The 25,220-nt window shown below is 41.0% G+C and overlaps 1 protein-coding gene across 1 annotated transcript; it reads right to left on the bottom strand.

The window, feature by feature from the left end:
- Positions 1-162: 162 nt before the first annotated feature.
- Positions 163-16,500, bottom strand: ACADL (acyl-CoA dehydrogenase long chain). The gene is made up of 11 exons (XM_071434342.1): positions 16,346-16,500; positions 14,848-15,009; positions 12,204-12,341; positions 11,625-11,789; positions 10,650-10,716; positions 9,276-9,440; positions 8,356-8,457; positions 6,465-6,578; positions 4,262-4,389; positions 2,175-2,261; positions 163-824 (listed from the first exon to the last, which is right to left on the bottom strand). The coding sequence occupies exons 1-11, from the start codon at positions 16,417-16,419 to the stop codon at positions 731-733; spliced, it is 1,296 nt and encodes a 431-aa protein (XP_071290443.1). The 5' UTR covers positions 16,420-16,500; the 3' UTR covers positions 163-730.
- Positions 16,501-25,220: the final 8,720 nt, after the last annotated feature.

Below are 25,220 nucleotides of genomic sequence, written 5' to 3'. Positions count from 1 at the left end.
AACACACACAAGTCCGAGTTACTATCGCAAATAAACAGCTCTCAAGTTCACCTGCATCACACTGCCTCCCACCGAACTCCCCCTCAGCGCCCTGAGGTGAACACGGGCACAGAGGGAGATGCCCCGTTTCCCCGAGGGCTTTGAAGTAACCGCAGACAAGCGTGAGATTGCATAGAAATGCTTTATTATGTTTATTTGACCAAAGTAATTAAAATAAGGCATTCCGGGTTAGATGTAAACATAGAGGTCAGCTGCACGGCAGGTGGCTGCTGCACAGCGAGCAGGTGTATGGCAACAACAGCAAGTGTCAAGTTCTGCTTCTCAAGGGGAAATACAAATTCAAAGTTACATTAATATTTAATTTTATTTGTTATGAATATGGTTTCTCTCGAGATTTGCTTCTGAAAAGCAAGGTTTGGATTCAACACAATGGGTTCAAGTCTGAGAGACCAAGAGTTCCAGAGATAAAATTGCCTTTTACTACTGCAACTCTTGACACCCAGAGAACTACTCTGTGTTGTACAAAGACATATAAATTTTAAGTTCATTAAATATTAGATATCCTGAATGTGAGCACATTGTTATTACTAACATGTGCTTTAAGTGTCATTTCCTTTAAAGAACATTATACAGCATATTTATTTTACTTACATTCTGATGTCTGATTTTACGCCATATATTAATATAGAAAAAGGCTCTGCAAGACTCTGCAAAGTAGTAATCATCTGCCCTACTTGTCACTGACAATGTCTCTAGCAATAAGTTCTTTCATTATTTCATTGGTACCACCATAGATTGGCTGAACACGGGCATCCACAAAAGCTCTGAGGGAGGAAAAAAACCAAACAAGGAAATATTACAAACAATGCCTCAGAATGACCATATAATAAAAAAAACAAAACCAAAAAACAACAGCATTTTATCTTTAGAGATCCCTCTTTTCAAAGTATACTCCTCCCATTGATAAGGTAGTTCTTATTTTCTAAGAGGCTTCAACTACCTGGAATATTACAGAATTAACTTTTCAGGATGCTGTGTGCCTAACCAGGAACTGGGTCAGCATCTCTTCCCTGTCTGTTTATAGTGTAAAGGCTCCACTATTGCCTCTAATTAAACAAAAAAAATAAAGCCCTATAAACTCCTGCTACTACTCCACTCCCAATTCTTGTTCCTGGTGACAGCACACAGGATGATGACAGAGCTTTTCCATCTCCATTCTGCTTCCTCACACAGAAGCAATGTGGCATTCTCTGGAAATCTACTTATTACTGGACCACAGAGATAATAAAACCCTGTGTGGGGAACTACTGTACACACAGACAAGCAGAGGTTCAAGGACACCCCAAACTGGCCTTCCTTTAACAAGACAAAGCAGATCACTCACAAATTACACTCCATGAAAATATGGAGGAACAAGTCATTTTAAAGCAACATTTCATACGCAATGTATTTAAAATTTAAATAAAATATAAACCTCCTCAGTTAAAAAAATTAGCTTGCTTATGACAATTGCACAGCAGTCCTGTGTTTGCTATTTCTACGGTCAGATTACCACCTCTTTGATATATTTCATAAAAACAGCACAAAATCTCTATTTAGTGTGTCACATGGCCTGTACACAAACTTCACAGATAACACACAAGGATTTATACAAAAGCTCCATTAATGTCTCTAAATTCACCAAGTCAGAAAAAAATGGGAATGACAAATTTCTTTGTCTACATATAAATCTCTTATCTTCTTAATTTTCAAAGGTGTAGAAGAGCTGAATGTAGCCAGTTATGCTCTTGATTTAATTACTTGATACTCAGTGGTAGAAGAAATGTGTTTTCTTCACCCATATGCATTTAATTTCAGATAAAACATAAAACTAGCTCCCCTCATTTCTACTTTTTATAGTTTTGATGTTTTTTCAATAACATTTCTTCTAAAAAAAAAAAAACTTTTGTGAAAAAAAACCTAGACAATAATTGCTGAACAGATTTTGAGTTATTTGGAGAATCAGAACAAAGCCTTCCTGCAGACATCTGTACAGTAATTTCAATTAAACACAATGAGAAAATGAACAGTAAATCACCACTAACACTAAACAACTAACCCACAGATGCAAAGGAAGTGCTTCATTTGACTTTGCAGGTAATCTTTCATCACACAATCTGAAATGTTCCACTTACTTTGCAATTGGATACTCCCACATGTACCCCCATCCTCCGTGCATTTGTACACACTGGGTAGCGATGCTGTTTTGGAGATCAGAACACCTTAAATGGCCAAAAGGAAATTTGCTGTTAGAAGGACATCATGTTGCAAAACAGTACAGAAGATAAAGATATGTTAACAAGACAAAACCAAAATACTTTTAGTAAGAAATAAATACTGCTCAATTGAATGCATTAAAGGTTTGTTCCCTTTATGGGACGGCTTTTGGAGAAGGAAAGGTTTCAAAACAGACAGACTTGTTTACCTTTCTCACAGGCCAAGTGAATCCTTTTGTGAAGCAAGTTGGTACAGTCTCTTTTCTTGCCAAATCACTCAGCTTTGTCAGAAATTAACAATAAACCAGGCTTTCCCCTCACCACTGCCATTAGCAACACACCAGGATACTCTTTGAGCATAACCATCACCTGGGCATAATTTATTTTCTGCAATAAACTTTCCCAATAGCCTTTTCTGCAATAGCCTTCAATTCTAAACATACTGCAATTCCCCAACTGCATTTGTTGACAACAAAATATGGATTTAATAGCAAAAAAAAAAAAAAAAAAGAAAAAAATTTCCAGCACTGGAAGCTCAAGCTGTAGTTAGAAGACATGAAAAAAAACCACTTTCTTAGCATACAGCTTTCAGTGGCAACAGAAGAAATGAAAATGAAAAACTAATTGTTTCTCCTGGAATAATGGTCTTTTCCCCAAACCATCCCCTCATTCATTTAAATCCTTACAGTTTATGATACCAAATGTAATTCTGCAGCTGTGAGTTATTACCACTGTCTTTCCTAAATATATTCTCAAATTCAAAATTTTAGGTATGTACCACAACCTGTCACCACAAGAAAAAGCAAACCAAAACAACCCTACAGACCTTTCCCAGATATGAAAAAAGAGATGCACAAACCAGGTTTTAAACTCCTTCAAAGCTCTAACTCAAGTCATTAACTATACAAAAAGTTTGAAGGGAAATTCAAGACTGGAGAGAATGTCCCAAGTCATTAGGAAATAAAGCAATTCTACATTCAAGCATTTTCCAGACCATTTAAGTGAGTCTTATGGAAGGGTCACAGGGACACCACTGGGGAAAGAGGAAACCCACAAGAAATCATGCTGGTAAACAGCTGTGAAAGTGAGGGATTTTCAAAAGCCTTGCTTAGGGAACTTTGTTGAGGAAGTGAGTCTGCATACCTCAACTGGCATTAGTTGCTTCCTCCTCCTCAAAATGGAATGCCTCTGCTTCTGTACCTGGTACTTCTAGGTAATCACTGCCAGGAATAGCACTCAAAACCTTTCCTTCCATTGTAAATATTTCTGCTCATTCCCTCTATACTTATTTTGAAAAGCCTAAAAACTGTGTGCGTATATTCCATAAATTTCTTTGCTCGTGTCTCACGTGGGTTTTTTCCTCCCATCTTTGCAACGAGCTATAACTATACAAATTGATGTACCACTACCTTAGATATTTCCTTAGATATTTCTTAGATATTGTTTTGCTCTGGTAAAGCTAAGTTAACACATGACACCACCAAGTACAGGGTGAGGGAGAAGAAGTTCTGGACAATATAGGAAAGCACTGTTCAGTCTCAGTTACAGCAACAGCTGTATCCAACTATTTCTTCCCAAAACCAGCTAGCTTTGAAAACTGGCTAGGCTAAACAGCTATTCTTAAGTAACATTAACTAAACAGTATCACAGAGCTTCAAATATCTTTAAATTTACCTCCAAATATTCAAATTTTGCTTAAAAAAAAACCCATATACCCCACTAAAAAAAAGAACAAAGAAAATGAAAAAAAACCCACCCAACAACAAATTGCTAACAAAAAAATGCAAATTTTTGTCTAAATACCAATGGAGCACTTGCTTTTACTTAAAGCTAAAGCAGAGGCATGATTTTGTTATTAATGGAAGCCTATTTTAAAAGTATGCCTTTATTTTGAAATTGATCTCGTTAAGCAACCCCGGTTTTCAATGTAACTCTGATTTTTGCTGCCCACACCATCAGAGTTCAGACCATGCCAGTGACACTCCCAGATGACTGTGAGCACATACCAGTACTTGGCCATGGAGGCTGTGGCAGAGTCCAGGCGTTTGTCTGCGTGCAGCTGCAAACAGTTGTCCATAAAAGCTCGGCCCACACAAATCTGAGTTTTTATTTCAGCCAACTTGTGCTGTACTGTCTTGTTTTGGAAGAGATAGAGAAGGGAGAGGAAAGAAGTAGAGTGCAGTTTAATATTTTAGGTAGAAAATACAGCATATTTTCCAAAAGGATTGCTTTTAGAAATCACTATTTCAAACTTTGGCTCAGTACATCAGAAGACAGCAGACAATTATGTATTCACCAGTCCTATTACACAAAGTTACTGCTCTTTACTTCTCAAGGTCAACTCAAAACACAAATTTAAGAGAAAAAGCACAAGAGAAAGGGAAAACAAATTCCTAGAGAGCACATGGCAGAAGGCCCAGAGCGCTCTGTCGCTCTCGGCTCCCTCTGGCGAGGCAATGTCCTTTCACTCTGTAGAGCCATGAACTTTCCCAATTAATAACACTTCACCATCTCTTGAATCCTCTTTCTATGTATTCTTCAGTTTAAGCTACATGCAAAGAGACAAACCAAAAAAAAAGGAATTTTGGAATATCAAAGTTTTTCAGCACTGAGCTCTGTCACACTGGAAGAGAGGTTTAGATAGAAGAGGTAAAATCCATCATAAAGTTATGTAAAACCAGACCAGGCAGGCATTCAACCATCTTCTTGTAATTCTGGCAGGGAGAGGATAAAAACATCACCCACTAATAAAAGTTCTTTCTTATTTCAGTTCTAGAAATATGTATTAAAAAAAAAAATCTTGCTTCCCTTGACAAGAAATACACTGGACCAATGTTCTACCACAAGGAAAGAATTCATTTCAAATGCTGTAATGTGGCATGACTAAATGAATTAGCCCAAGGCAGAGCTCTAATTGGAAAGGATTATTTATAATATGCACACTCAAGTCATCACCAACAAAAAGAGATATGCAGAAATTCATTATTTTGGCAAAAATAATATACTTTATGAAATTTATTGTCCACCTGCTGGTGGCCTAGCCTAAAAAGGGAGATTATTTTGGAGATCTCTGCACAGTGAGCTACTACAAATAGAAAGCATCTCCTACCTACATTCAAACAAGTTAAAATATAGTTCTTTTGTGTTTCAGTCACACAGTGAAAATTCCATCTGGAATTACGGATTCCTGAAGGTTAACATTAAAAACTATGAAGATCATAATCCCCTGAAGGATATCTTGCATTCCAGCCTCTATAAGTTTCAGCTCTGGTGCTCTTCACAACTAAAGATTTGAGTTTGACTAGGTCTCAGGACACAGAAATGGATTTTTTTGCTAATTATTTCAAAAGTATATTTAAATAAGAGGCAGCCAACATCTTTAGCCCATAAGAGTCAGTTTTATCCTATAAACCAAAGCAGGAGCTTGGCTTCCTTCAGCCCTAACAGTTAATGCTGTTGTCAGGAAAATTGTATTATAGCAATCCTGTGGAAAGCAATATCTATTTTATGACTGCAGCTAAAGAGTGTAGGCACAAACATCTCAAAATTCAATTATCTACCCCCATCAGGAGTGAGTTCTGCCCACAGAGCATCAGAGAACATTTTTACACACAGCCACACAAACACCCAGACTGCTGCTGGCTGAGGAGTCTCATTACAACATTCATGAAGCACCTCCACAGCACTCGGGCAGCAAGGTCACTGCTGGGAGTCCCCCTCCTCCAGGAGCATCCAAAATAATTTTCCTGCCATGCTCTGTGTGCAGAGGAACACAGTACCTGCACAAGCAGCCCCCTAAAAGGATTTTAGGCACAGACAAATAGAGGCAGGTGTGATGAACCCTGTGATTAGGACCTCTGGCAGTAAAATGCAAGCCTCAGATGAACAAGGGAATCATTCTCCAGCTGCAGCAAGGAGCCAGGACACTTCCTGCTCTTTCCTTCTAAGAAACAGCACTGCTGGGAGGTTACCTACCCAAGTCATAAAATACATACAATTAAGGCTTTTCTACTGCTTCTTTAAAATTATTCTTTTTGCATTTCAAAAATGAAAAATAAGCATGGAGGCAAAAACCAGCCCCAGTGAAAGCTTTGAAAATTACCCTTTTGAAACAGCCCAGTGATTTTCATTTGGTCACTACTTCACATGCACAGCTGTACAGCCAACACACAATAGAATCTGTACACAAGCAGCTCAGCTCTAACTTACCTGCAAATGTGCAATTGTCTTCCCAAAAGCTTTTCTTTGCCTCACATAATTCCTTGTTTCTTCAAACATGAATTCACAGCTAGCAAGAGCCATATCAGCAATTAGCAGCCTTTCCTTTTGAAACACAAATTACAGAATGCAGTTGAGTTGGTCCTACATTTCTCCACATCAGATGCACAATTAGGACACAGATGTTCAGTGCTGTTCATTAATGGAGTGGGAGCAGAAGTCACATAAAATATCAAACCAGACATACTGCATTACTGAGATTAATGAGTTGGACAAATGCCTTGCTGTCTAAAGCTCACTTTTAAGGCTTTACTGGCATAATACTCCATCACAATGACTCAAAAAATAGCTACAGATTGACCACAGGAATCTTACTGACTGAAAAGTTCACATCAGATTCTGTTTCAATTATTGGCTTCCACTGCTCAGCTAAAACAACAACTGTATTTAACAATTTCAATAGGACAACTCTAGAGGGGAAAAAGCCTACAAAAAATGTCTTGTTTTTCCTTCTCCATTGCAGTGAAAAACAAAAACTACACGCAGAACATTTTTTTCTGGCAACATGGAAACAGTCTGATGCATTGCATTGAATCGGATTGTGGGACACCTATTTAAAGCATTAAAATATTTCCTTTGATCAGGTTTTGTATTTACTCACAATATTAAAAAATATGATCCCTACCAAATGAGGCAAGTATGTCATAGCTTTGACAAAGCACAGACACATTTTGGAAAACAACATTGCCTCCTTGCCCTACAAAATAATTACAAACCTTCATAAACTGACTGGTAAAGTAGCAAGGTATTTTGGCAGCTAAACAATTTCTTTACTTTGTTGTATGAGCAGAATTCCATGTAACTTTAATATGCTTCTACTTGCAGAAGAGCTAGAACAGCAGTGCTTGTTTCTTGAAAGAGAATGCTAAATTAATCAGAGATGACCAAGCTATACTTAATTTACTAAGCAAAGTGCTTTCATACTAGAAGTATACAAGAAATCTGTGGAATGTTCTTTTTAATACACTACCCTCAGGTTTTTCAGTAGCTGGGTTGCTGATGAAGAGATCTGTCTTTGAGCTGGTGGGATATCAACACTTTTAGCAATGCCCAAAGACTTCTACACCTAGCACTGTGTGCTTCAGTTAAAAATCAGCAGTACTGACAAAACATTGCACACAAGACTGTCAGAGACTGGAAAAAATTGATGTCTTGAGACATTTTGGGATGCATGTGTGGGGACAGGGGGGCAGGATGGGGGCTGTGGTGTGCAGAGCAGGGCCCAGCAAGCCCTGCAGTGTCTGTCAGCTGTGGCACACTGCAGGCAGTGCCTCAGTCTTGCCAAAGTCAGCTCCTGAGTGACCACGGTCCCATCTGGGAGGGCCAGGGTGGCTCTGGGGTTTAAAAGGCTGACCACAAGGGGACCTTGTCTTGACCCTATCAGCTTCTTGGAGTCTCTACCTCATCATCACTGGAACTCAGGAGTTGGCAGTTACATGTGTGTTTTTCTGCATTTTTTCTATCTTTCTCCCTTTCTTCTAATTCACTTTTCATGGAACATTTTGGACAAGTTTAAAGGTTACTAAGTTAGACTAAATTAATGCTAAGGCAAGTGTTTTGTGTTAATTGGGTGTTGCACTACATCCTTAGTCAAAATTCCTTAATTTTCTACATTTTGCCAGTAAACTTGTATAATTTTGACCTCTTGAGAATATCTGGCTGCTATTTCTTCTGTGAGCTTAACCCATAGAAATGTTTTGGGGTTTGACAAAGGCATCCCACTTCAGCAACCCAGGTGGCTCACCACAATACATGAACTTCAGGACTAATGACAAAAATCTGTATTCTTCCTGCAGACATCAAACACTCACATTCCTTTTACCTGAGGCAGCTCTGCCATCAGATAGTAGAAGCCTTTGTTCTCTTTTCCAAGCAAGGCACTGGCTGGCAACCGCACATCTTCAAAAAACAGCTCTGCTGTGTCCTAAGAGGATTTGAAAGGCAACAGTTGAGTCTGACATTCTCATCCCATTAATCTAACTTTTCCCTAGTGTTTTCTTGCTACTATGCACTTTAACTTGAAATCCCAAATTTAGCCTGGAAGGATCCTCCAGAAGTCATCTAGCTTACATTCTACTCAGAGCAGCTCCAGAAAAACAATTAGATGAGGGCCTTGTCTAGTTAAGCTTTCCAAAGCTCAAAAGGTGAAGGCTCCAGAGCCTCTCTCAGCCACTGTGCAAGTATCCAACCACTTTCCTGGTGGACCTTTTTTCCTAATACCTACTAAGAATTGTCCTTAATATAACTTGTCTCCTTTGCCACTCTCCTCCTCAAAAAAGGATCAGGCCCCAGCATCTCTATAGCTAAACACATCAGTAAATTCCTGTGCTTTCAGGCTTCTTCCAAGTAAATGCATCCAGCTCAGCCTCTCTTTGCACATCACATGCTTCAGACCTTCACAGGCAAAATCAGGATACACTACATTGCATGTTTGTGCTCTGTAGCACAAAGTTTCAGCTCTGGTGCTCTTCACAACTAAATATTTGAGTTAGACAAAGTCTCAGGACATAGAAATGGATTTTTTTGCTAATTATTTCAAAAGTATATTCAAAAAAGAGGCAGCCCATCTTTAGCCCATAAGAGTCAGTTTTATCTAGTTGTTAGTTGAAAGTCTAGTTGTTAGAAAGTCTAACAACTAGAACACAACCATAGTTCCATCTTATATTTATTTAGCAGCTGCCAGGCATTAAGTGGGTTTAGACTTTCTCCAAATCTATTGCATCAGAGGTTGTATGAACTCACTTGAGCTTTCAAGCCAATTTTGTTGAGTTTGCGCCCTTTGATGAAACCTTTTGTTCCATTTTCCACCAGGAAAAGGCTGATGCCATGAGCAGGGGATCGGGCCTCCCTGTCTGTAACCGCAACCACGATCACCACGTCGCTCATCCAACCATTAGTGATGAACACCTGTAAAACAAAAGGAATTTAGAATAAAGCAAGGTGGATAGTGGTTAGAAGAGATCACCAAGTAGCAGAAAGTAGAATTACATTGACACTTTCAGAGGTGAACTGAAAGGCAAGGTTCAAGTGTCCAGAAGAATTTCAAGCTTTAGATATTAAGTGTTTAGGAACGAGGCAGACATTAATTTGAGAAGTATTGTGTGGGACAGAAGTGTGAAGTTAAAGAATGCACAGTCCTGTTTCTTCTGTCTGTGCAGAAGGAATAAGAAGGAATGCAGCATCAAATGTAGATATTAAATAAACACAGAGGTTCTCTTGTGTAGAAATTAAATTATTTAGGCATAACACTCAAAACTATCAACAGCTTCTTGTCACAACTGCTTACTAGTACCCTGCAGAACAACTCATGAGTCTGTCAAATGGATCCATCTTAAGTCCAGCAAGAGAAAGCTTTCTGTCCTGCTTGGCTTCAAATGAGTGGCATGGGCACCTTTTGAGCACCTATGCATATCTATCTGCTTGCACACATTGTCACCACTGAAATTCTGCTAAGACCAGAAGTCTCTATCAGTACTGTTATCAGCAGCAGTAATAAGATTAGGACATTTCACAGCTTTCAAAAAAATCGTCTGTTGAACCCACACTCCCACTTCAACATTATTTCTGTCCTCTTATTTTTCATTATGGTAATGAAAAAACTGCTTTGCCACAATTTGACAACACAGCGAAAGCATCTGATGCAGCTGTTTTGGTCTTTTCCTAACAAGACCAGCAAGCTCCTGAAAAAAGATTGCATTGTGGCAGCACAAGTTTTTACTCAGGCCACAGAAGATTTCAGAGCAGTAGTATATATATTTTATTGTTAAACATCAGTACTGAGAACCATACTGCTCATATACACAGCACATTTTTTCCCCTCTCCTTCACAGTTGAAGGGAAAATAAGCCTTTTAATAGGCTTACTTTAAAGCTACAACAAAAACCTATACAAGCCCTCCTATAAATCAGTTTGTAAATTGCCTGCAGCAGACATGTCTCAAGACCTGTAAAAAAAAGGTAACTGGGAAAAAAAACCCACCTACAACATAACCCAGACAAAAAATCCAAACCAAAAGTAAAAGGATTGGGAGGAGATGCTGAGAGCAGTGCACATCCTGCTGCATTCATGTGTTCAGTTCCTAAAGCCCAAGAGCAGAATGCATGTCAGTGCACTCACCTTACTCCCATTAAGAATCCAGTCACTTCCATCTTTTTTTGCATATGTCCGTACTCCCTGCAAGTCACTGAAACAGAATTCAAAAGGTCCTTCAAAAAACCATTCCAGAGGCTGCAATTTGTATCTTGGATTCCATCCAGTACAAAAGATAGATTTTATACCATGAAGACATGGGCTCAGTGAAAGAATAGTGAGACACCATGAAATAGGTGAGTGTAACAAGCCACAAGCAGGGTGTGGAAAAGGATGATAAATCTGTGCAACCATACAGGAACATGAGGTCCCATTTGCCCATCCCTGCTTGTGGGAGGTGGTGTAATGCAAGCACTGACATCAACAGGTCAGCATCCACTTATACAGTACACCTCAGACAACAAATGGCAGATAAAACCAATCCTCTTCACAGGCTCAATCCTGATCAGGAGGCTCTGTGAAAAGCCATGAGCAACACCTGCCATTTGGAGAAACCTCACACCAACAGGTTTTGCATTTCACATGTCCCTCTCTCTTTTGCAAAGTGATCAGCAGTGTCTACTCCAAACATGTGCTGGGCAAGGAGGGACATTTCTCTGAAAGGATTCAGAGCAAAGAAAAACAAGGTGCTCTGTTCTACAGAAAAAGCTAACTGTAAAGCCCAGCCTTCTTTACCACAGTATGTAATTTCCCACTTTTTTTCTCATGTTGTACCTATGTTCACATGCAAACAAGTTGATAACTATAAACTCAGACTGCAGAAACAAATACAAAGCATATTTGCCCACAGTGGAACAATACAGAAATGGATTCTGAGCCACTATCTTGAAATGCCAAAGCTGTAATAAAGTAATCTATAACAGGTTTTTTGAGTCTTGCCTATAATGTGGGATAATCTAGTCTGTAAAGTAACTAATGAACCAGGAGGCTCAGAATGTTTTTCACTGACAGATCAACAGACAGCAAATAATGCTGAGACCATTGTTTTAGTATTTGGCTTACCTGCCAGCCCCAGGCTCTGTCATGGCAATAGCTCCAATGCACTTGCCTGCAACCATCTGGGGGATAAAGTGTTTAATCTGTTCTTCAGAGCCATAGTTGGCAATGTAGGGCATGACTATATCTGAGTGAAGGCTGAACCCTGGGCCTGTACAGTTAACATACATCCTGGAAAAAAAGGGGAGGGGGAAGTTCAGAAAAAACTACTAACAAAGACTTGAGCACTGAACTTGCACCATTACAACACAAACACAATAGTGAAGAGAACCCCACTACACAGAAGTCTCAGATCTTTTACCATTATTTACAGAATTTAATTTTACAGCCAAATGGGTACATAACCTACCAGGCTACAAAAAAGGCTTCCCCCAGTCACAAAGCCAATGTTACTCAAACAGTGATACAGAGTACTTTAAACAGGAGGAATTTACATATATGTAAACTATCCTTTCCACAGGAAAGATAACATCATTTTCTGTAAGGAAATGTAGTCCACAATTAGGATAACTTATGAAAAAAAAAAAAAATACAGTCACAAACAATAAGACCATTGAAATTCTTCCTGAAGCATGCAGTACTCACTGCTCCTCCCAGACAATGGCTGAAGAGAGAATATCTGCTCCAATGCCTCCATGCTTTTCAGCAATAGCAACACCCAGCAAGCCCTGCTGTCCAGCCTTTTCCCAGAGCTCCCTGCTCACTTGGCCATCCTTCTCCCACCTGTGGAATGAACACAAAGCCAGGGTCACACACTGAACCCCCCCACGTGCTCCTGTTTATCTGCTTCACACTGGAACACCAGCAGACAGTGTGAGGGGACACAGACAGCTCTGTGTCACAGCCAAGAAGCAGTGGCTTAACCACAGAGTTTCTAATCTTCAAGTGCACAGATGACACTGGCAGTGCAGGGACACCAGCTGCAAAACAAGTCTGAACTCCTGCTTCCAATGTGTAACCTGACAAGATTTCATTAAGAACTTGTTATGAGACTCTTACACCAGACTGGGATTTAGGCAATTTAGCCCCAGCCATCTGGATAATTACAGGCAGGTGTTTATCCTCCTAACATTCCATTTGTAAATGCACATTTACCCACATAAAAAATGAGGATCATTATATTATTTATTATACTATCATTATATTATATTATACATCATATAATATTATACATAATGTAATATTATATTATAAAATATTATATATATATTATTTATCATCATCATTATATTTCATCAAAGATTTCCACTCTACCAATGAAAAATGCTTTATCAGAACCAATGATATCATATTAGTCAGTTTTGTATAAAAATCTGTCCCTGTGCACTTCTTATGAGTCAGTACTGTAAGTTATTGACTCATAAGTTACTGTAAATTACTGCTTTAAGGTCCTTTCAAGTTTGTGTAAATAGATAGCTGAGGCTTATCTGCTGACAGCTGGCAAACTTTACCACCACAGGAATCACCTTATTCTTGGAAAATTAGTGCCTCTTTATGGGGTTTGCCAACTCAATAGGGATGGCCATTAATGGTCCAGGTTTTCTCTTTTTTTAATGCCTTTATTTTCTAACGCCACAGTTTAAACAGAATGTATCAGAGACATTGCTCTGACACACCTGTGTGCAGCAGAGCTATAGCACAGCTATTTACCTGCAGTTAATCAAGTATCTTATCCTACATACAAAACAGAACCATAGAATCACAGAATGGTTTGGATTGGAAGGGACCTTAAAGCTCATCCAGCTCTGAACCCCCCTCCATAGGCAGGGACACCTTTCACTAGCTCAGGTTGCTCCAAGCCCCATCCAACCTGGGGGGTTTGACCACTCCCAGTGATGGGGCAGCCACAGCTTCTCTGGGCAAGCTGCTCCAGTATTTAAGCTGATTCACAGAGCTTTTGCTCCTACACTGGAAATCTTAAATCTCTTTTTACCATCTTTGCTTTCCCCCTGATCCCCACTTTCAGGGACATTGCTGTCTCTGCTTCACCCAGCACCAAAGCTTCTCCTCCTCCCAATAATCCAGTAATGTTCTGTGCCTGAGGCCTTCTTGCTGCCTTGAAAGGTGTGAGAAGAGAGGGGTTCAGAGGCCACTGAAGTGATGCAAGAATACAAGTTGAACTTGATACAGTTTCCCTAAGAAACTGTTGTGTCAGCAAGATGGCAAACAGGATATTCAGCAACCTCAAGCAGAGTCAATACATGTCCACAAACCTGCCCTAGAAGTCCTTCCAACACAAAATGAGGGAAAACATCTGCTCTTATGGACAGAATATGACTGCACAGTGGAAGAGCATACTACTAAAAGGTTATAGTTTGAGGATTAAAAAAATCCAAACTGTCACCAACCTTGCTGTAAGCCTCCTGCTGCTCATTCCTGCCCCAGAGCCATGATGTTCCATTAACTCAATGAGGCACCTCAGCTGTTTGTGGATGCACACTTCAGCTGTGTCAGGAGCCTCTCATCTAGCAGGGCAATTTCAGAATAAGCCCTTTGCTATCCCTTGCTGTTTTCACTTCAAGTAAACTAAAAATTGCTTAAGACACTACTACAGCTTGACACTTTTGGTTCAAAACCATACCCTGAGTTAATTTCTTTCCTTTTCAGCACTATAATGTGATTGGATATGACTAAAATAGGGGCTAAAACCACCCTTCAGCTCTAGTTCAGTGGAATTGCAACACTTCCACTCTGTACAGAAAATGCACATATTTCCACAGAAATAAAAAAAAAAATTAAGAAATTCAAACAAAGATGTTTTGTGCAAGTTTCTTGGTAATAGATAATTCACCTCACCATGATGTAAGTACTTGCATGTAGCTACAAAATCTACTGCAAGATAGTAAGAGATGATCAAAGCCTTTTTCAGTGACTATTTCCCAATAGTGTGGGAACTGAACTGCCCCCCAACTCTACCCCAAAAACATCAGTTAATCCTAGAGGCAGGGAAACTTTGCTGCAACTCTGCAAACTGCCTTTGCCTGCTCATGGGCCTAAGCTGAGGATGCCTACACTGGAACTCAAAGGATGCATTCAGTTTTGATTATGTATGATTTTTCTTCATGCATAACTTTCACAGGTTTGTTTTAACTTGGTAAATTTGAAATAGAAAGCTTGTACATGAAAACCAGTAATCTTTATATCCTGCTGTATCAGAAGTAACACCACAGAATACATTTTGGGGAAAAAATGAATTTTGGCAATCCAAATGTTTAGGAGGTTATCTTACTCTGCATGAAAAGGCAGCACTTCTTCCTGAAAGAATTTCCTGGCACTCTCCCTGAAGATATCATGATCTGATGAGAAGATCCTCCGAATTCCTATGTCAGTCAAAGTTTTAGCAGAAGATGGCTCCAGGCGCTTTGTGCCATGCTGTTCTGTCTGCAGGGGACTGGAAAAAGACAAATTCATGCATCTGTTAGGACACAGACACCCTATTTGCCTTTTAGAAACTCCTGTGTTACTAAACACAGCTCACATCCCAACTCTGGCACACCATGAGGTGCAAAGGATACCCATGATAAATACAAAGAACTAACATACACTGCACTCCACTGGGCTATTAATGGAGGTAAGGCAAGGCTGGTTTGTTCACATTTCAAATAAATTAAAAACAATAATACATATATAAAAAAATAAAATTAACCTAATGAAAACATAGGCAAAAATCAAAGAATGCTTCAACAAAAAAATAAAAACTGATACAGGGGTAAAGGTCAGTAGTAGAATCCACACAAGGAAAGTATAATTATTAAATAAGGAAGGGTTATAACACTTTTGTAGGGGTTTGGATCATCAAGGATGACATACTACTTTAAGGCTGAAATGAAAATTCACTTCTCATACTTGTGCATTGGATTTTTTGACTTGCTTTTATTGTATTGCCACAAAACATCAGAAACTTTGGGAGCTGAGTACATGGAAAAGGCATTCACTTTTCCTTTCCCAAACTATTTTGTTAGTCTCTCAGTTCCTCTGCACATCACCTGTGTGTACTCCTACAGAACTCAGCTGAGCCTGTGCTTATTTACTCTGCTCCAGAGACAGAAGTCTTTATTTACTACCACATGTAGCTACTCAGGCTCTACCAGGGCAATAATCCCCCTGAAACAGACTCTACTTACATCTAATAATATTTGGAAAAAACGAGATACAGCAACTTGCTTGTTGAGTACCTTGTACCCTCAAAGCTAGACACACAATGACTCTCTCAAAAACTCCACCTTAGTTTTAAAGCTGATGAGTTTTACTTAAGCCCAACCTTTTGTTTAATTGTGTCACACAGGGAAGGGCCTGGCTGCTCCCTTCTTCTCACACTGGGAAACACAAGTGGAAGGTCCGGGAAGGTCCGATCCCACTCCTGCCCGGGGGAACGCGGTGCCCGGGCAAGGTCGCGCCCGCTGTCACTGTCACCTGCTGCCAGCACGGGAACCGCTGCTCCCGGCAAGTGGAGCAAAGGTCGGCACATCACGGCCACGGATGTGCCGCGGCTCGCCCAGGGCTCCCACACACATAGAGTGCCCGTAACACTCCCGTTACACCTATACAAACGCACCCACACGCTCCGAGCACACACTGAGGTGCGTACACCCACCCGCACAGAATGGATATAATAATACGAGATCATACAGCCAGCCCCAGCAGCCGGGCAAAGCCATTCACCCCGCGGTCTTTACGGAACCCAAGCTCAGGGGAGCTCAGCCACCCTCACGGCCGGTCCCGCTCACCTGGCCTGGGCGGAGAAGGGCCGGCAGCCGGCGGCCCTCAGGAGGCCGCGCAGGCGGAGCAGCCGCGTCGCCATCTTACGGGGCAGGGCGGGACAGGACAGGGCGGCACCGCCGCTGCAGCCCGTGAGTTATCCCTGCGCCCGCCCACCCACGGCTGGAAATCCCTTCCGGGATGGAGGCGGGAGCACCGTGAAGCAGCAGTATAAATAATGTTTCTCTGGTGTAGCTTTGCAATCACGTCACGGAGGGGAGCGGCAGCAAAGCCGGACGAAGGGGTTGTGCGCTGAAAGCCGCCCGTGTGATAGCAGCCGGCGTGAGGGGCGAGGCGCTGGGCTACGGCTCCATCCTTATCCTCCTCCTTCTTCTTTATCTTCTTCGTCTTTCCCCTCAGGAAAGGGAGTGTCACCCCCTTTCCTGAGGGGACATGGCGGGAAGCTGAGCCCCCGCCCCTGAGGGCTGCCCCTCCCTGGGCCTTTTCGCCATTTCACCTTCGTGGGCCGGGTCCTCCTGCTGTCAGCAGGTTTTGATTGGCACAACCTGCCCACTAAAATAATTTAGCACCCTTTTTGTGGGTGTGGGGTTTTTTTTCTGATTTTTTTTTGTTTATTTTTTGGGGGTTGGTTTGGTTTTTTTGGTTTTTTGTTTGTTTGTTTGTTTTGGTGTGGGGGGTTTTGTTTTGTTTTGGGGTGGAGGGGGTTTTGTTTGTTTGTTTGGGGGTTTTTGTTGTTGTTGTTTTTTGTTTTGGTCTTTTTTGTGTGTATGTGTGTTTGGGTTTTTTTTCTTTTTTTTTGAGTGCTGGTTTCTCTAAATTAGGTGGTTTACCATTATGGTACATAGGGGCTTTCCCAAAATGGAAGTTTATTGTTCTGAATGTTACCTGTCACACAGCACCAGTTCACACACTGAAGCAAAGTATTTCTATTTTTTTTTTTTTAATTCTAGTTTGTGTAAAGTAAGGAGCTAGGTGTTAACCCATAAAAAGCTAGCTCCTCATTCATCAAAGCTTTACAGTACTTACAGACTTTAACAGACAAAGGCATATATTTTATTACATAATCTCTTTACTGATTAGCACTGAGCCCCCTATTTGCTAGTTATTTCTCCCACTTCTCATGCAAATTAGCCCTCATGTGCAGTTCTTCCCTCTGTTTGAGTCTGGAGTCTATTTTGAGTAGGTGGTGGATGAGCCAGTGGTCACAATCTCTCACTGCCAGAATTACCTTTCCTCCAGTTACTGCAATGCTCATAACTGTACTGATTAACAACTCAAAAAAAATAATTCAAAGTTTTACTCAAACGGTTCTTCACATCTTGGGTGGGACTTCATATCAGAGCAAGCATTTCTTTAGGGAAGAGCAAACCACTGGAAGTGGGGAGAAGGATAAAGATTTAATAGTCTGCTCATCATTCTTTATCCCTTTGGCTCCTGAGGTCACCCTGCTGCAGGGGGCACAGTCCTGGCAGAGGATACTCTCCCCAGTCAGCCAATTTGTGAGAGTTTTGAGCCTTAAATGGGCATCTTTCTCCAAGAAAGGAGCTCCTATCAGTTATCTTGCCTACAATACCCTGACCTACAAACTGATAGATATAACTAGATATGCATAGAGATTTGATAACTAGATCTGATATCTAGAAAGTATGTCTTACCAATCATCATTAAATATGGGGTTAAAATGATATGCAGTTCTCATAGCTGGGGTTTTAAATAATTCCCTCACTTCCTGTGTGGTGGTGTGGAACTTTCAGGATTTACCCTCTGGAGTCATAAGATGACACTAAAAAATCAGCAAAAAGGAAGTTTTGGAGCTTGATGTTTGTTGAGAAATAAATAAATAAATAAAGCTGAAAAGGCTCAAAGTGCAAAGCAGATTGGACCAGAAGATATTTTACAAAACTTCATCATTTTTAACGAATACTTTATTGGGAATGAATTGTACAAAATCTGTCAAAAGAATGCTTGTGGTTTGGGTGTTTTTTAAATATTGATCCATACTCTAAACCTGTTGTAAACTTTTTTAACAGATATAAAAAAATATTTTCAGCTGCAGCGTTCCTGCCCCTTAAGCCGGGAGATGGCACTAGGGGAATAGCTATTCCTATGGATGGGCGTGTCTGAAAGCAGCAGTGCCTTCCGACCAGGGACGGTGTTTTCCGTGTGCCACATCGGCAATACACAGAGCTGTCTGTATTTGCACACAGAAGCATCTGCGATACAAAACCGGTTGCAGCCTGGAAACTTGACCTGGTTTTTCATTTGGGAGTCTGATCTCGTATATTTGTATCAGAGTAGGCGGGAGGGAACCATGCAGAGCCGCTGAGAGGGATAAAGTGAAAAGGAGATTGTTGGGAATTGCTGGACTTGGATGCCTAGAGGTAAAATTTGGCTATGTTTGTGAGCTCCTGTCAGGTACAGCCTCCTGCAAAGTGCCTTCCTTGAGCTGGTGTGGGCTCCTGGGAAAGCCCAACACCTTTGTCATAGGTCTGTTAGCATGCAGGAGGCTGACAGGGAGATTTGCATTCCCAGGGATGCCAGCTCAGCCAATTTACAGTCTTGGTAGCTTTGCTGTAGCAAGAAAATCTGGCAGGACACATCCCATCACATGTGCACTGTAATAGAGCTGAGAGATTGTAAATCTTGTCCTAAGCCACAGAAAAGTAAACCTTTCCAGATTTCAAGGATCCTTTTCTGGGATTAGGGAATACCTTAAACAGACAGTGGCAACCAGATTGACAATTTGGCATTCTCTGGGGAAGAAGACTACAAGAAATAGGACATTAAGAACAACCTTTCTCCTTTTTAATGTGCTTGCAGAAAACAAAGTAGAAGTAGATACTGCAACAGGACAAAGAATGCAAATGCATTGTTGCTCTTACAGATGCTGTTTCCTGTTCAGGATTGGGCTTTTCTTTACAGAGAGGTCTCTGCACCTCTGTTCCTCCTGGAGGCATAGTAACAGGCTGAAATCTTTAATTCTTATTTCCTGTCCTTCATGGGGATGCTTCCTCTTTGTTATGGTCATGTCCCATTCCAGTACATGGCCTGTCCCTCCTTCCTGGACTCTGGTGTAGCCTCAGGAGAGGATAGGGTTTGCCCTGGGTTATTGGTGTCAATTGTTCTCCCCTGCTGGGTTAGTGGCAGACCTTTCCTTTGACACTCCAAACTGCCCAGAGCTCTGTTACTCTGTGATAAACACTAGATAAACATACCCAGGAGTAACAATATCCACTCCTCTGGTATTAGAGCTGTTGTCAGAATAACAGCCAGAGAGCTGCCCTGCAGTGTGTACAGCCCTGACCTGCAGACTTTGTGACATTTGGGCTTTGCTATGAATTGGTTTAGTTGAGCAGTGTCTTTTCAGTCCCTCATTTATGGTTATTTTTTATTATTTCCAGTGTTAGTAAGTCATTGCTACAGCTGGAAAGGATTATCTTCAATGTCTGCTTTGCTGTGAACAATGTCTAACATGTTTACTACAGTGAGTACCATTTAAAGCATTATCTTGCTGAAAAAAAATGCACATGGCCTTGCTAACCACCAAATTAGCAAATAAAGGAATTGTAGGTTACCTGGAGAAAAAGTGTTCCAAGCTCTGTGAGTAAGACAGGTTGAAATGAAAATTGGGTTGGTTTTTGTCAAACTTAATGTTAATCTGAGAAACGTGTATTCTCCAGACATGAAGACTATACAAGTATATTCAGGCAAGAATGGCCATATAAAAAGAAATATCTGTTTTTAAGAAGAGATAATTTTTGCAGTCTTTCATACCCACTGCAAAGTAAAAGAACTTTTAAAGGAGTTGAGCAAAACAAGTCTCACTGTATGCTTTTTTCTGTCAAATAATTCACCTGGAAGTTTCCATGTCTATTCCTGAGCTGGGATATCATTAGTCCTATTATGTCTGCAGCAGCATCTGTTGCTGTGGAAGGGTGCTCTCCTCCAGGGATAGGCATGCTGGATTTCATTTTGATAACAGACAACTTAATATGAAAAACTACCAGTTAATGCAGCCCTTGGATGCAACTGTCCTAATTTTTCTCAGAGCTGTTTTGTCACATGCTTGCCTTTGAATGATGTTTGCTATCTAAGGAAGAAATGTGAAGTGGAAGATCTGCTTAGAGACATGTTCTTCCTGAATGATCAGTCATTGTGAGCAGCTCCCTGACAGCTGTTGCCACCATATCCCAGCCCTGGGTGTGATTTCTGTCTTTGTATCAGAGTAAGGGAAGCTCCTGCTCCAACAGCCATGGCCACATGTGGTGGTGACACTGTCTGTAAAGCCAAGCTGCAGGATCTGAGCAGAGCCCCAGCAATGGGCAGCACTGGCCCCTCTCACAAAACACTTTATTTCCTTTTTAGACTTTCAGTCTGTGTTGCAAAGAGTGAATCCAACTGTTCATGTCCAGCATTCATGGTATGAATAGCCTAGAGGTTTGGTTTCTGAGTAGGTTATTTAAAGCTGATGTGCTGTCTTTTTTCAAGAAGAATACAGTGCCAATTTAGCATGGGTGCCCATCAGGGGACCTCCATGTTCTTCATCCAACCTTTTTGTGTTGGCATTATAGTGCAGGGAGAGCTGGAATAAGATGCAGAGCTCTCAGCTTACTTCTGCCTTGATATGTGACTCTCCTTAGTGTGCCTTTCATGGGGTCACACCGTGTCAGTCATGTGGCCATGAGATGATGTGACACAGACAGGCAAGTGGCCATGGGCCCCTGGTGACCAGCTCTTGTTCCCCCATCCTGGCAGAGCTCCACCACGCTGCTCTCAGTCTCTGACCACATGTGGCATCCAGGCACACAGCTGGAGGGAGAGCCACACACCGGGGAGATCCCACAGCCCTGCAAGGCCTGGGTGTGAGCTCCAGCATTAGCTGGGAATCAGCAGAAAGAGGCACATGGGAGTCTCATGAGCTGAGAATGACACTTGGCAGGTCTGAAGGTGATGTTGGCAGGTGATATCTCACCATGGGACAGATTTTGTCGTCCCTGGGTCTTCCAACATGAAACCTCAAACTAATGTGTTTTGAAAAGGTTGCAAATCTAGAGTGCTGTCCTGAAGCCTGTGCAGGCATATCTTTGTCTGTTAGGTAGCTGTCAGCAGTTTTCAGCATTCAGCAGTGCCAATTTGGAGCTTGACTGTATTAATTGCTCAGTAAATTATTTCAAAATCACTTCTACAAAAGCTGAAGAAGAGCAGCAGTTTCAGGGAGCACTCCCAGTGAAGATGGAAGTTACACACTGGTTTCCTCTGTGGGAAGAATTTGTTAAGTCTGATACCAAAGAAGGAAGCTCCAACCACTCAGGTGTTATCAGTTTGTGTTTACATTAGCATGTGGCACAGGGTAAAAGCTCTCACAGAGGGCTATGAAGAATTCAAATTTTCAGTGAAGTTTGTCTCTTGATGGGTTTTGTCCTATGTAAATCAGCTTCAGACCATTAAAAATGCACTTGATTTTTGAGCTACAAAAATTTGTGATTATAAAAGGCACATAAAGGCATTGGCTGAACACAGCAGACATGAATATACTTAAGATGTTGCTGAAAGTTAAAATCATTGCATGAAGCAGGGCTGCACAAATAAGGCATTATCTCCCAGAAGACTTCTGCCTTGATAGTGTAATAAGTATAGTTGGATTAGGATGAAATTATTCTCCTGTACTTTTTATTGTATCAGAATCAAAGTGAGTGGCATCCTGTGTGATGGGATTAAATAATTCTAGTCATTTTAAAGCATCTCTGTTCAAGCAATATTGATGCTTACAGTTTCAGACTTCATGTTTGTTATTGGTTTGCTATTGAGGAGAAAGCCACTCCATTTGGCTGATTTAATAGAGCTCAAATGATAAAGACAACACTGAGATCAGCCCTCATGAACTACTTTTTCTTCAGAAGTGCCAAGTAGTTATGAAGCTGGGGTTTCCTAATCCCAAATTATATAGTTTTACTGTTCTTTTAACACTTTTTTGTTTGTTTGTTTGTTTGTTTGTTTTGTTGTTGTTGTTTTGTTGTTGTTGCGATTTGGTTTTTTTTTTTTTTTTTTTTTTTGTAATGTGCAGAATACACATGTATCATTTCATGTACCAGTCACTGGGTGTTTGGATACAGTAGCTCTAATGAGTTACTCAGTATTTCCTTCACAGGTCTTCAGCTGCAATCCAGTTTACATCACCCTTTTGCTAAAAATGTTCTCACCAATTCAGAGTTGGTGGTTGTCTTAGTTTTGGAGACAAATTTCAGGAGAAAGCACCCTGGAATGAATGTTTCCTCTAAAGAGAAAAGGACTTCAATAACTCCCTTTTCTCATGCCCATGAGGGTAAATTGATAATTAATACCAGTGGGTATAAGTGAAAAAAAGAGAACTGTTTATTAAGGAAAAAAAGTGTGTGTAGCCTTTCTGCAAGGCACAGAAAAGGCTGGAATAAATGCTAGATATGAACTCCTGGAAACTTCCCCTACACCCACAAACACACCCCCATACACCCACCCACAGCAGAACAAAGAAAAACCTCAAAAAATACCCGGGGAAGAAAAACACACAGGCTGACAGCATGGCCTGGAAAACAAAATAGTGACTGATCTGGGAAGGGGAAGAGGAGTTCACATAGCAGCCTGGAGCAGAGCAGGTGGGAAACCTGTTGGATTTCTGGCATGGGTCTCCTCCTCACAGCAGCCAGAGTGGAGTGGTGGAATTGAATGTCCTTTCTCATGTTGGTTCAGCTCCTCTGAGGTCTCAGATTCAGGGTGGTCCTGCTGGATTCCTCAGATGGTCTGAAAAGAAAAACAAGCCAAGCTGAAAACTGTTCAAGGAAAAAAAACCCAAAAGTTGCCAAGAGGATTTCCAGTAGAGCCTCCAGGCTAGAGGAAGGGAAAAAACTTCTTGCTTCAAGCTAGCAAAAAAACCCAATCCAACAAAAGGAGCAATGCAGCATCCCCTGTTCATGCTGTTCAGAGCACGCTGGAGAGAGAGAGAGATTGAACAGAGCCCGTGCCTGGTGTTCCCAGGCTCCAGCCTCACCCTTTGGCTCATCTAAAAGATACCACAAACATTTCTGGGCATAAAGCAGATGATTAGGGAATCAAGTATCATCATGAAATCACCCCAAGACAGTAGTGTGAAAGGAGGTTGAGAAGTGTGTGTTTGAGCTCATGGTACGGTCTCATTCCTGTGTTTTGCCATAATTGTGTTAGATACTGAGACTGATAGCTGTTTATCAGCTGTGGCTGGCCCTATTAGTCCAGGCATATAAAAAAGTATGGTTTCTTATCCCCTGTTTAGCAAGAGGTTGAGAATTTGTCTGTGTCTAAGAAAGTAGCACCAAATTTGGCAGGAATAACATGATGGAAGCTACCATTGAACTATGTAAATTAATGCAGTGGGTTTAATCTACACTGAGGGAGGAAGGATTTCTTTAACAGGTGCTATGCTGCTTTCAAGAACAAGAGTTAGGCAAGCACCTCCCTTGCCCAGGGGTAGGTATTGAGCTCAGAGAAGGTAGGGAGGCATGCTGGGGTGGCTGTTCCTACCGTGGGGAGTAGCAAGACTCCTTTGTGATTGTGGGGTTGTACTCAGCTTGCCTGGCCTGCCTTCCTTGCATGCCTTGTTTCACAGCCTTAGCAGACTTGCTAAGAAGGTAAACAAGTCCTGCTCTTATGAAAACATGTTCTTACTGTGTGGCCTTCATACCATATCCATGTTCAATTAACTGCTGGTTTTTATCCTTTCAGAGGTGAACAAGAGGTACAGTAAGAGCATCAACCTTTGCTCTGAAGATCAGGTACATTCCTGGATGACTTAAGGGACAGACCAGAAGAAACTTTTTCAGTTAAGCAAAGGCAGGAGTGTTTTGTTTGTTATTTTCTAAAAACTGACTTAGCTTTTGAAATAGACAAGATGGTTACAGGTGAGATACTCTGAATTGAAACCACTTTTTAAACTAATGAAGCAGTTAATAAGCACTGTCATTTGCATGAAGGAAAACAACTTTAAAAATGGTAGTGTTCAGTATAGCATGGAGTAAAAAATATGTCTGATTTTCTGTCACAATGAGCCAAAGAAAATGCCTTCCTGAGCAAATAGTCTGGAGAGCTGATACCTAGAAATACAAAAGAGAGAACTGATTTTGGTTTTGTGTCTCTGAGTTGGTAAAGCTGAGGAAAGCAATAGCCTAAGAAGAAGCCCCGCCTATGGTTTCAGGTGTTTATGTCATAACATACACCATGTTCCTGTTGTTCCTTGAATGATGCAGAATTCTAAACTGGGTTACAAAAGCATAGGAAGCAATCAATCCCTTTTACCTGGAAGAAGGTGTTTCTTTCTCTTATTTTTGCTGGTTATGGAATTCAAAAATTCCAGGGTTTTCTTGGGCCTTGGAAAAGAGTTCAGTTATTGCAATTGGAAAGAGCTGCTTCTCTTCAGAGAAGAGAGACTTCTTAATGAGTCCTGAGTACCAGGAACTCTGGAAAACAATCTAGAAACTTTGTTTGCTTACTGGATTTCTACATGTTAATGATAGGGTGGATAGCAATTCCTTTTTAGCAGCTATCTTAAGGCTTTCTTCAGTCATAATTTCTTGTAAAGATTTAAAATTGTCTTACAGGCTCTCTGTAGTCTCTGCTCCAAGCATTTAATATCAAGTGGTGCCCCCAGACACAGTTAATGTTCTGCAGGGTGGATGAGGGCTATATTCTTATGATTGGCTAATTAGTTGTGCTATAGGAGATTAAATATCACCATGCTCACCACAGCTGTGGGCAGAGACCATCACTGTCATGCACTGTATGCAGAGGATGTGACTGAAGGAGACATCCAGTGGGGTTTGCTGTGACAATAAAGTGAAACTTTTTGATGTTGTGAACTCTGTGCTGTACTGACCT

This window comes from Agelaius tricolor, unplaced genomic scaffold (genome assembly GCF_023055355.1).
Source record: "Agelaius tricolor isolate 1412-34295 unplaced genomic scaffold, bAgeTri1.0.p SCAF_10, whole genome shotgun sequence".
Lineage (NCBI taxonomy): Eukaryota > Metazoa > Chordata > Aves > Passeriformes > Icteridae > Agelaius > Agelaius tricolor.
The sequence above is the reverse complement of the archived record's forward strand: the minus strand, read 5'-3'. Positions and strand labels throughout refer to the sequence as shown.